The sequence below is a fragment of the Diabrotica undecimpunctata genome, chromosome 8 (assembly GCF_040954645.1).
Source record: "Diabrotica undecimpunctata isolate CICGRU chromosome 8, icDiaUnde3, whole genome shotgun sequence".
Classification (NCBI taxonomy): domain Eukaryota; kingdom Metazoa; phylum Arthropoda; class Insecta; order Coleoptera; family Chrysomelidae; genus Diabrotica; species Diabrotica undecimpunctata.
In genome coordinates, this window is record NC_092810.1 from 47624084 (window position 1) to 47637174 (window position 13091).

Sequence of the window (13091 nt, forward strand, 5' to 3'; positions counted from 1 at the left end):
TGTATTTTTTCCGTCTGATACATTATTTCCTCATAGTGTGGTATAGTGTTACGTACAATAATAGCAGCGCCACCGTGTGCTGTTCCATCAGGATGGTTGGTGTTGTAAATAGAATAATGAGGGATCTTGAACATCGTTCTGTCAGTGAAATGGGTTTCCGATATGAGTAGAACATCAATTTTGTTATGTTTAAGAAAGTTAGTAACTTCTGTGTTATGGTTGCCTAGGCCGTTGGCATTCCATTGTGCAATTCGTAGTGACTTAAGTTCCATTACTAATTTTATTTATTACTGTGGAAAGCATGTTTAAGATCACGCTATTTTGATTAATTAGTTGTGAAAACATAGCTTTGAATTCGTTAAGGAAACTCTTCATCATCTCTCCAATGTCACTGTTTGTATTACTTACATGTGTTCCACTTGTTATTTGAGCGTAAGTTGCATGATTCTGGTTGTATGAGTTCGTATTTTTATGGACATTATTTACATTTATTCCACCCGTTGCTTGTGTGTAAGTCGCGTGATTTTGATTGTTTAAGTGCGGATTATTCTGTACTGTATTTCTGTTATATTGTAGTTGATTGTTCGCTGGAGTGTGCGATGATACTCCTCTTGCTCTGTTTCTACTGCTAATTAACTCTTTATATACCATGCATCCTTTGTAATTTGCGGTGTGTGCTCCATTGCAGAGAGCACATATGGCGGGTGTGTCTCTAGGTTTTTTACAATCAGCTGACATATGGTTGCCTCCACATTTGACACAGTGATAAGGTCTATTACAGTATGTCTTAGAGTGTCCATACAATTGGCATCTGGTACACTGGACAATGTTATTCTTTTTATACGGTGGCTCAATAACTATTTTCGCATTGTTTATAAATTGAATTTCATATATTTTTTTATTATTTCGATTAGGTTCTATATCGACGTAGAACATCATTAGAGGGTCCTTACTTACTCTGTGTTTTATATTTACAATATTGCGTACTAAATGCCCATGTTTTTCTATTTCGCTTTTTATTATATTAATGGGCACTGTATGATGTAGATTACGAATTACAACTCTGTATGCTCTATCCTCTTTCATTTGGTACGTATGATGCACAATTTTTTTGCTGTTTAAATGTCTTACCAGTTTTCGGTATGTTTCTGAGTCACGGGAGTTTATTTTTATTGTGTTGTTCTTTAATGCTGTACAATAGAATGTCTCTGTTTGTGTTACTTCCGATAGGCTATTAACCATTTTATTGTATTCAGTAACACCATATATAAAAATTGGTGGGGGTTTAGAGGTTGCTGGAGTTTCGTTGGTATTTTCTGTACTGTTATTGTTGTGGTTTTCGTTTTCATTTTGTAGAATCTGAAATTTATTGCTAGTTACTACTGTGTCTTCGTTTTCTGTTGGTGTCGGAGGATTAATTTTGCGTTTTTTGTTACTATGTTGTATAGTTTGCCATTCGTGGATGTCCGATGACTCAATGTCGCTGATTTCCCCTGAAGATTCTTCACTTTGTAATGTACGTGTCATCTCAATCGAATCGTAAGCTCCATTTTGAGGTGAAGATAATGTGGGATTTATTTTAGGATTGTATTGACAGTTTGAGGAAGATTGTGATAGTACTTGGTTAGGAACATAATATATTGTTGTTGGTGGGTTATTTAAAATTTGTGCTGAATTTGGTTGTAAATTTTGTGGAAAAAGGACATGTGGGCATTCTGGTTGAATTTGCTGTTGCTGATATTGAGTATTTATTATTTGACCATTAACAGTAGCAGTATAAAAAGGAACACTCACCGATAAATCTGGTGGAGCACTCATTTTAATTGTTAAAACTGTATATTTTAATTTTTAAATAGTTTATAAATAGTATATCCACTTGAACGATAATGACGGTAAAAACGCGGCCGGAGCCCGTTTTTAATCACCACTATAAACTTTCGCCTAATTCGTATCGATGTTTACAGGTCGAGAGTCAAATGAATGGGTTTTTTTTTAAGAATAATGTGATTGTCTTGTACTAAAAGACTCAATATGAGAGCAGCTTAACTTCAAAACTTCGTCTGGTGGTTTATTGTACCGGTTTGTCTTGTGTCGGCCTCTTTTGTCTTTAGGGGTTAATATGTTACAAGAAATGAGATCTTGGAGCCTTCTAACGTGACCTTTTGTAACACCATGTATATTACAAAAGGCAGTAAGACATACAAGCTGTTCATTTACATATATACGAATCTTATAGAAATAAGCAACCATTCGAAATATTTTAGGTGTTTTTGATGAATGTCTTTTAGGGTAGGATGACGAAGTAAAGCTTATTCAATAATATGCATCCTGGTCGTTTTCTACTCCCAAATAATTGAAATGTGTCAATATATTTTGACGTTGTTCCAAGGAAATTTTTTCATAACATTTATATAGCATGCATCTGAAACATTTTCAGATGCTCCTCCTTTGCGAGCTGGGATTAATGTTTTTTATGGTTAATATGTTGAATACCTTTAGCTTTCTTTATTTTTATTACATTTTCCCTTATCTCTTTATATTTTCGTTTTTTATTTAGTCCGGAGTCACTTATTTGATCATTCATTTTGATTAAAAACGTATAAAGTTATAAACTGATACTGAATTTTGGGGTTAGGTTATATTACTTGACAGCTTGACACCGACTATAGATACATTTTTCACAAAAAGTACATAACTGTTCAAAGATATCTAGTTTTTGCTAAAAATTATTGACAGATACTCAGTTTTTGTAAAACATCGATATTTTCGCCGTTTACTTTTGGCGGCCTGTGTCGTTTTTACACTATTCGATGTACCTTAAAACGAAAAGTTGCTCAGAGCATTTGCTCAAATTTAGTATAAATATGGGTTATGTTGTTTTTGTAAATAAGACTTCAATTGTCTCAGCTAAATTTCCTGTTTGAAACATTTTTTTCTACAACGCGGCGTACAGATTCTTGGTAAATCGATGTTTTCCGTTTTGCCCCCTACGAGGGATGTTTTAATGAGAAACTCACGGGTAAGAGTGGCAATTTTTTTTTGCATTTTTTTTGGACTCCCAAAATTCACATTCCCAGCAAAATTCAGCTTGTTCGTATCATTTTTTAGAGATCACATCTCTGACGACTGGACTATTGTGACTTTCTGGAAATGAAATTTCGGCTTTCGATAGTATTTTAATACTACCCAGTTTAAGTTTCATTTTCCATTCAATGAACCAAAGTAGTGTATCGTTTCACTGGAACAATAAACCAATAAAACTAAATGATTTTGAGTGCTATTTTCAGTATGCAAAATTTTTGTAAGATTCTTTATATTCTATTGGATGTTTCATTTTGAATATCACACATAATAACATATTCTTTCTCAAAAATCAACCCTCATTCGTAAAACCGTAAACTTGAAAAAGGTTAATGTGACTCAATCGGCTTTTAATATACACTGACCGACAAAAAAAGTGGCCACCCTATAAATTTCCAAAAATAAAAATGCATTGAAAGTTTTATACAATGTTTCATATTGTATACTCAACAGCTTTCATTTCTAAAACAAAAAATGGTCACTACTGCTTGATTCCTTAGCATAATTTATTTAGTTAGAAGGCTACAAAAGAAAATAGTGTAATATCGAAACGAGTAACAAACAATAATAATTACGAGTGAAGTTGAACAAAATTGTCTAATATCGGGTATTATACCTTAAAACATCAATAACCGTTTGCATACGATTTGGAAAGGAAAGGAACAAATTTTGAATAAAAACTTGAGGAGTACGTTCATATTCTTCACGAAGCATGTTCTGCAAGACTTTCTGGCTGGCCTGGTTGACTTCTAACTCTACGATGAAGTTTATCCCAAAGATGTTTGATGATATTCAGATCAGGACTGAAGGGTGACCATTCTAGAGTATTAATTCGTACTTCTCCAAAGTAATTTGTCACGATTCTTGCATTATGCTGCAGTGCATTATCATGCATAAAGAGGAAATTGTCCTCAATACATGGACCAAGTGGAACTACTGCTTCTGCCAAAATATCCTTTATATACCGGTGAGCATTCAGGGGGCCATTGATGAAAATAAGTACAATTCGAGCTTCAAATGAAATTCGAGCCCAAACCATGATACCACCACCGCCAAACTTTCTTCTCTGGAACATACAAGTTTGGGCATATATTTTATTTGCCCGTCTCCAAACCCTGTCTCGACCATCACCAGACTTCAACCAGAACCGCTATTTATCAGTAAAGAGAATTCGGCTCCAATCCTGTATATTTCAGTGTTGATGTTGTCGAGCACAAATTAATCGATTCCTACAGTGTCTGGGTTGTAATTCGGAACAATAGCCGACCTTCTTACTATTAATCTTCTTTGAGATGTCTTCTAACCGTTCTCTCACTTACATGCATATTTCGATCCTATTACAAGACAAGTATTTCTTTTCTTGTCTGATAGACTGATGTTCAGCATTTGCCTTTCCATGGCTCTTTGGGTCTTTGCTATTTTTTCCATGTTTTCCTTTGTAAACGTCCAAGTTTGAGAACCGTAGGTGAGAACAGGAAATATACATTGGTTGAAGACTCTTGTTTTTAAATATTGGGGGTATTTTCTATTTTTTAGTATATAGGAAAGTTTTCCGAAGGATACCCAAGCCAACCGTATCCTTCTCTTTATTTCTCCGGTCTGATTTTCTTTATTTAATTTAATTAGTTGTCACAAATTTACATATTCTTTTACTTGTTCTATAGTTGTTTGTGCAATTGTAATTATTAATTCTTCTGGTTGGTTGGTCATAATTTTCGTTTTATTATAATTCATTTGTAGACCTATTTTTGTTGATTCGCTATTTAATGCATCCATCATATTTTGCAATTCTTCCCTTTTATCTGTTATTAATACAATGTCGTCTGCATATATTCTTCTTTTTCCTACTTTATAAATAGGCTTAATGCCTGTTTTACTTCGGTTTTTAGCCTCAATTGGCGTTGTCTGACCATCTTTTCCTCGGTCGTCCCAATGATCTTCTTCCATTTGGCGATTTGTCTCTTGCTATTCGTACTAGTCTATTTTCTGTCATTCTTTCGATGTGTTGATTCCATTCCACTTTTCTTCTTTTCGTCCACCCGTTTATTTCCTCTATACCACATCTCGCTCGTATTTCCTCACTTCTTACTCTGTCTCTTAGAGTTTGGTTTGTTATTTTTCGTAAGACTTTCATTTCTGTAGTCTTTGTGTTTTCGCCGTATCTGCTCTTGTTTCCGCTGTGTACGTTATTATCGGTCTTATTGTTGATTGATATATCCTGGTTTTCGTTTCCGTTGTGAGGTATTTGTTTCTCCAGATTGTGTTGTTGAGACATCCTGCTCCTCTGTTTGCCATGTTCACTTGTTTTTGTACTTCTTCTTCCACTTTTCCGTAGCTTGATAGTTTTATTCCCAAGTGTTCAGTTTCCATCACTTGTTCTATTATTTTGTTATTTATGACTAGTTTACATCGTCTCGGTTCCGCCGATATCACTATAGCTTTAGTATTCTCTGTTGAGATCTCCATGTTGTCTATGAGCGCCGTATCTTCGAATTCTTTGATTAATCTTTGTAGATCATCTTTATTTTCGGCTGTTATTATGGCGTCGTCGGCGTAGCATATTACCCTTATTTCCTTTTCTCCCATTCTATATCCTCTTCTTTTTTTTTAACTTTCCTCACCATATGATTTCATCCATTATCAGATTAAATATTAATGGGCTCACCGAATCTCCTTGTCTAATGCCAGTTTCATGTTTGATAGGTTGCGATAGTTTTCCTTTACATCTTACCATAGCTATGTTATCTTTATATATATTCTCAATGGTTTTTACTAAATTAAGTGATATTCCCTTTTCATATAATAAATGTATCGCGTCCCGAATTCTCACTCTATTAAACGCTTTCTTCAAATCTATCAGACACATATATGCTGATTTGTTGTATTCCAGCGACTTTTCTTTTATTTGTCTTATTACAAAAACTGCATCCGTGCATGATCTTTCTGTCCTAAATCCTTGCTGTTCCCCTTGCAGAGATAGTCGTTTGTTTATTTTGTCGCTATTATTCTTGTTGTCTCTATTTAATAGATTTATTGCTCGATAATTATTTGGGTTTTTCTTATCTCCTTTTTTGAAAAACATCACCATGATCGCTCTCCTCCATTCATCTGGTATTCTGTTCGTGGTGATTATTTTATTAATAAGAAGTTTCAGTTGTTGTACAAGGTGATCATCATCATCATCATCAGTGGCGTTACAGCTCTTTATGAGCCAAAGCCTTCTTCAGAACAATCCTCCAATCGCCCCTGTCTCTGGCAACTCTTCTCCGTGCTCTAATTCCAATAGACTTCAAATCATTTTCTAGGTTGTCTTGGTACCTAAGTCTCGGTCTTCCTCTTCTTCGTTGTCCGATCGGCCCTCTTCGGTCAAAAACTTTTCTGACTATGGCATCTTCCTCTCGTCTGATTTACCTATCCATCTGAGGCGTGCTACCTTAATGAATTTTACAACGTCTGGTTCTCCAAATCTTCTATACAACTCTAAATTGTAACACCTGCGCCACAAACCTTGTTCTTTTATGCCTCCATATATTCGTCTCAGTATTTTTCGCTCAAAACGTTTGAGCAATTCTTGGTCATTCTGTGTTAGTGTCCAAGTTTCTGAACATATTTTAGCACTGGTCTTATTAGTGTTTTGTATACAGTCAGTTTAATTTTTCTAGGCATTTTTGAGGCCATCTGTCTTCTTAAGCGATAGTAACACTTATTGGCGAGCACTATTCTTCTTTTGATTTCTTCACTGACGTTGTTATCTTTGGTTAGCAGCGACCCTAAGTATATGAAGGTGTCAACACCTTCCAGTTCTAGGTCATCACTTATTATTCGTGTAGGTGTCGGGTTGCTTGACCTAGTGCAACACATATATTTGGTCTTTTGGACATTTATATTTAGTCCCATTCTGTGTGATACAAGGTGATCACCTCCATATTTTAAGAGTTCATTTGGTATTTGATCTTCTCCTGGTGACTTTCTGTTTTTTAATATGTTTATTCCTTCTTTCACATCGTTTTGGGAGATTTCGATCTTTTCCTCAGTTATTATATTTGGCGTTTCTGGTAAAGGTTCTTCGTTTTGTTTTTTAAACATATCTTAAGTGATTCAAGTATTGGCCATTTATGTCAATACCATAATATTTTACATAATAAAATATTTACTTAGTCGAAATTCACGTTTGAAACGCTAAATTACTGGCTAATTAAATGTTTTCAACCTAGAAGATAAACAGCGACTACAGAAAACAACAACATAAACGTCAAAACTTTCAAAAACAAGCATACAATGATCGCGATAAATATTTAAATTCAGACGCCATATGAAACAGTGTAATAAAACCTACAATGAATTTTTATTTTCGGAAATTTATAGGTTGGCCACTTTTTTTGCCGTTCAGTATATTTTAAGTATATAACAGGGAATATTTGACAAAAAGTAAATTTAAAAATCATTTGTAATTTTTTACCACGTATTATGAATACGGCGGCTCCTGTTCTATTCCGCCAGAAATAAAATCGTAGAAAGCGATTTTGGAATTCTCTTAAATACGGAGAAATCGTGTTTAAAACGGGAACTAGGTTGGAATTTAGCTACATAATTTTCGAAAAGATGGCGTTAGAAGTTATAAAGCTACCATTTTGAGATAAACTTCTAATAAATATAAATTATTGCAAATTTTTATATTTACATTTCACTCTGTGAATAAAAAGAAATTTATAACGTAGTATCCACAGTAAACACTGCAGCCATAAAAATTTCCATTTTAATATCCAGTGCACATTGGACGTTATAGTAGTTAAATGATTCAAAGCCTATAGAAAAAAAATATTGATAAAATAAATAGTATATTTTTATGTTGTTTTTGTTTTTTCTCCGATTGTAATATATTGTCTTCTTTTTTATGTGCTAGCTCTTTCTCCTCTATTAAGATTATCAATCATCATGCCCTTACGTGTTTTTGACACCACTGCTCTTATCTGAAATTAAAAATAAAGGAAATAAAGCAAATTAAAACGTTTACCTCTCGTAGAATATCCCATGCAGATAGAATTTTCTGATCTTAGAGGTGTTCAAATACTTCGTTTCCTTTCTTATTCTACTTAATTCCTCTATTATGCTTGGTACTTGATCTACTCAGCTAATTAGCCCGTGTTAAAGGCTTCCAATATGTCTCTAATACATTTTTTCAGTGTTCAAACTTCTATAGATTACGTCTTATTATAATGTATATATAAAATGGATGAATCCTCTTTCCATGCTACATTTCACTACCGTACACCAACGCAGGTCTCACCATACTCTTGTATATCTTTCCTTTCACCCTTCCCCGATTTTTTAATCATAGAGTACCAGCCTTTATCCTGTGGGCAATTTCTCGATCCACTGTCCTATTTTTCGTAATGTACGAGCCAAATTATTTAAATTTTCCTACTCGTTCTAGTTTTTTTCCAAGCAATTCGATGTCCCTAACCATTTCTGCTACTCCTAGCTACATATACTCTGTTTTCAACCTGCCAACCTTAAGTCCTCCCTCTACAATAGCCGTTCTCTACCTCTCCAACATTTTTTGCTTTCTTCCACTAACACGATATTATCAGCAAAGAGCATTGACCAAGGAGCCCCCTGCCTTACCTTCTCTATCAGTACGACCATAACAATATTAAACAGATAGGGAATCAGCCTCGACAACCTCACCTCTCGCTATCCCTAGTATTGCATTCTAATTTTGGTTCCCGCAAAGTGCACTAGATGGCGCCTAATAAAATATCTACAAACGCCCATCATGTAAACATAATTTGCAACTCTCTACTTTAAAGAAAAGTATAAAATAATCTGTAAACCCAATTTGAAATTGAAGTAGGTAAATGTATTATAAAGAAAAAAACACTCTAATGTTATAACCTAATTCATTTTTATCATAAATTGTAAATATGAGTTCACCGCCTGTTGTTGCTTTTAGGCTACCCACGCATTTCGTCCTCGTCTTCGATTTGAACCCCACGGACCAATTAAATATGTTAGCTCAATCTAGAGGTAGTATCCATTCTATAAGAAGAGGTTCAACAGATGTAAGGAGTGTCGGCAGTGACTTCTTAAGGCGGACATCTCTTGCCAAACTTAACGCTTTGCCTTTGGAAGCGCCTATTACAAAAGTAAGTTTTATTCTCTTGAATGTCATTTTTATTTACCATATTTACTTCAAATAGTTCGATATTTCATACAATATTGCTAAAAATTAAAAATTTATAATGACATTACTAACAAGACAATGTTACTGTTATGTAAATGTTTATGTTTTCACAGTTATGTGTATCTTTTCTCCGTGAGACTGTTATGTTGCTTCGGAACTAGGCTGATTCTAGTCACGAACTTTTGGCACTCAAATGGCCGGCTCTAAACCGAAATATTTTGTAGCTGATGCTCTTTTGCTAAGTGTATCAGCCCTTTCATTACCGTATATTCCCCGGTGACCTAGAACTTACACCAGTCTGACTCTGGTATATACCACTAGTCGATCGAGTTCCCATCGCCAATCGCATACTAGCTAGAGTCCAGCTCAGGGCTTATAAGAGTTCCAATGTCTACTTGGCTATCTGTGCATATCTTGATCAGCTTGTATTCTGAAGGCCTAATGTTAATTTGTAAATGTAAACATAATACAAATATACGCTCCCACTGCAGATAAAGACGACGAGGAAGTATAGACTCTCTACCAAAGCATAGATGATATATTAGAACGAATACCTAAACACGAAGTCAGCATCATAATGGGGGATTTCAATGCAAAACTTGGGGCCGAACGGAAAACGTCTCTAATCGGACCTTTTGGGTTAGGACAAAGAAACGAAAGAGGTGACAGACTAGAAATATTCGCAGAAGATAACAAGCTAGTGGTTCTAAACACATTTTATAAACTACCACCGAGGAGATTGTATACATGGAAGGCACCAGCAGATAAACCCCATAATGTAATTAGAAACCAGATAGATTATATATTGGTAAATAGAAGATTCAGAAACAGTTTTAAATCTGTCAAAATATATCCAGGAGCGGACATTGAATCTGACCACATACCTTTAGTGGGAGTCATGGATGTGAGACTGAAGACAATAAAGAAAAAGTCTAGACCTAACTACGACATGACAGCCCTGCAACATCCAGAAGTTAAAAAGCAAGTGGGGGAATATATTAACAACCAAGTTAAACAACTAAAAGAAGAAAATAACATCCAACGAGAAATCAATCAATTCGAAGAAATAATTAAGAAAACTAAACAAGATCTGCTAAAACCAAACAAAGAAACAAAGAAGAAATCTTGGATGACTCCAGAAATCCTTCACTTAATGGAACGTAGAAGGTTAATTAAAGGAAATAAAGATGAATATAAAAAATGCAGGCTTACATCAGAAGAAAAATAAGAGAAGCTAAAGAAAAAGAAGCTGTAGAGAAATGTAAAGAAATAGAAAGACTACAAGCCAAGCATGACAATTTTAATGTACACAAAAAGGTAGAAGAAATAACGGGTACTTTTAAAAAGCGAACACAAATGAAACTCATAGACACCAATGGAAAATTAATCATTGACACCCAAGAGATGAAATACAAATGGAGAATACATTTGGAGACACTTTTTCAAGATCAAAGAACGGATTATAGGTATCCATTTTCAGAAAGGATCACGGGCCCGGACATACTTAAATCCGAGGTAGAAGAAGCAATAAAACGGATGAAAAGCAGGAAAGCTGTAGGGTCTGATAATATCGAAGCTGAATTTTTAAAACTTTTGGAGGAAGAAGGAATAAATTGGATCACGGCTGTCTTCAATAAAATATACAATACAGGAATCATCCCTGATAAAATGGCTAGAATCAGAATTCATAGCGATACCTAAAAAACAGGAGGCTAAAAAGTGCGAAGAATATCGAACAATCAGCCGTATGAGCCACATGTTGAAACTGTTTCTTAGAGTCATCCATGGAAGAATTTATAAGAAGTGCGAGGAACAAATATCGGACAGACAGTTCGGCTTCATTAACGCAGTGGGTACCAGAGAGGCACTTTTCGGAGTACAGGTACTGATTCAAAGATGCAGGGACGTTAACTGCGACGTATACGCGTGCTTGATCGACTATGAAAAGGCATTTGACAGAGTTCAACATCAAAAGATGATAAACATTTTAAAAGAAGCAGACCACTTAAAAATACTACGCGGAGTTAGACAGGGATGTATCCTATCGCCGTTGATATTTAATATGTACTCAGAGAAAATTTTTAATGAGGCTCTTTACGGAATAGACGAAGGCATCCTTCTAAATGGTGAAAGAGTAAACAATGTTAGATATGCCGACGACACCATGGTGATAGCATATAGTTTAGAGGGACTTCAGAGGCTAATGGACAGAATAAACGAGTACAGTCAACAGTACGGACTAAACATTAATACCCAGAAAACGAAACAAATGATTATCAGCAATAATATCATGGCTGCGGAATTTAAGAACATGGTTTAAGAAAACCTCAACGGAGCTGTTTCGAGCCGCAGCGAGCAAGGTCATGATTGCCAATATGATTTCCAACATACGAAACGGTTAGGAACCAGAAGAAGAAGAATCCAAGTAAATTCTTGAATTTGCTTGATTTGCCAGGTATGCACGTTTCTACATTGAAAATTGGCGTACCCATCATTATTTTTCGTAACATAAATCCACCACGACTTTGGATAACGGAACCAGTCAAAAAAAATGATAAAAAATGTTATCAATTTTGACTGTAAAATTAAAAGGTGAAGACGTACTATTGCCACGTATCCCAATAATCTCGGCAGATATGTCATTCGAATTCAAACGTTTCAAATGACTATCAACAAAGCACAAAGACAATCGTTGCAAGTGTGTGTGGAGTAAATTTAGAGAATCCATGCTTCTCACATGGGTAGCTCTATGTGGCCTACTCACGCATCGGAAAACCTTCTGATTTATTTATTTACGCACCAGAAGAAAAAACAAGAAATATTGTGTATCCCAAAGCACTTTAATAAATATTGAATTGAAACAAAACGCTGCAATGTCACAATTTTTTTGAAATGAACAAAATCAATAAAATGTTTTAAAATGAATTGAATATTTGTGTAATGACTTTCCTTCAAATTTATTTTAGTTAGTGGCGTAGCAACGCGCGCAGGGTATAGCTAGTATTCTATAAAAATCGCGCTTTTTATATCCGTGTATTATATGTTTGTGTTTGCTATATTATATATATTTTAGGTTGTTGGTTTAATCGACCAAGCTAGAGAAAATTCAAACCAAAACCCTTCTGTGGTACAACTATTAGATAAAGTGGAAGATATTTTGAAGAGCTGTGAGCTATATTCGACCCACGTAAAAGAAGATTTAAGAATAAAATCGGATGAACCGGTGGTCTCTGATCTGATCACAGCACTGTTGTCGGTAAGATTATAGATGCAACTATGTTTGATTTGATATTTCACATTTCGCTTTGTTTTATAGAAACAGCCTCAGCCTACGTTAAGCGGCTCATCAAGGAGAAGTAGTAATGATTCTTCGGTATTTAGACAATCAAGGGGAGGACTGCTCAAGGTAGGATCTTTAAAAATATTTTGTAAGCTTAGTAATTATTCTGTAGAGTATTCTTTTATAATATGTAAACGGTTCTACATATCGTCGCTCTGAAATCAAACCGGCATAAATGCATTTTTCACCAGAGCGTTCCAAAGTTTTACAATTAATTTTTTTATCGCTTACTAATGTTTATTTTACATTAGAGCTACGATTTGCATGTATGAGATTATGAAAAGTCTTGATTGTTGAAGTATTTGTAACAAATCTCATTAAGGCATAATACGAGAGATAGCTCTGTCTTATCAGTAGCTGATCTCTTAGATATTTGTCTCCTTCCTTTTTTTCAGGCAAACCCTGTGAAGTTCGACGATGGTATTGCCACCGCCAGTATACTCCCGTGAACTTTTAGACCTACAATAATGACTCGGAATTCTAGTA

At 35.0% G+C, this 13091-nt stretch overlaps 1 protein-coding gene across 4 annotated transcripts in view; it reads left to right on the forward strand.

Annotated features, from left to right (window-relative positions):
• The window catches only part of Pde8 (phosphodiesterase 8), a 1030175-nt gene that overhangs the window by 997112 nt on the left and 19972 nt on the right, over window positions 1-13091 (forward strand). For all 4 annotated transcript variants that reach the window (XM_072540201.1, XM_072540203.1, XM_072540202.1 and 1 more), the window contains 3 exons: window positions 9035-9227; window positions 12339-12521; window positions 12582-12671. In XM_072540201.1, coding sequence (XP_072396302.1) covers window positions 9035-9227; window positions 12339-12521; window positions 12582-12671 — 466 coding nt within the window. The remainder of the gene's footprint in view (window positions 1-9034; window positions 9228-12338; window positions 12522-12581; window positions 12672-13091) is intronic.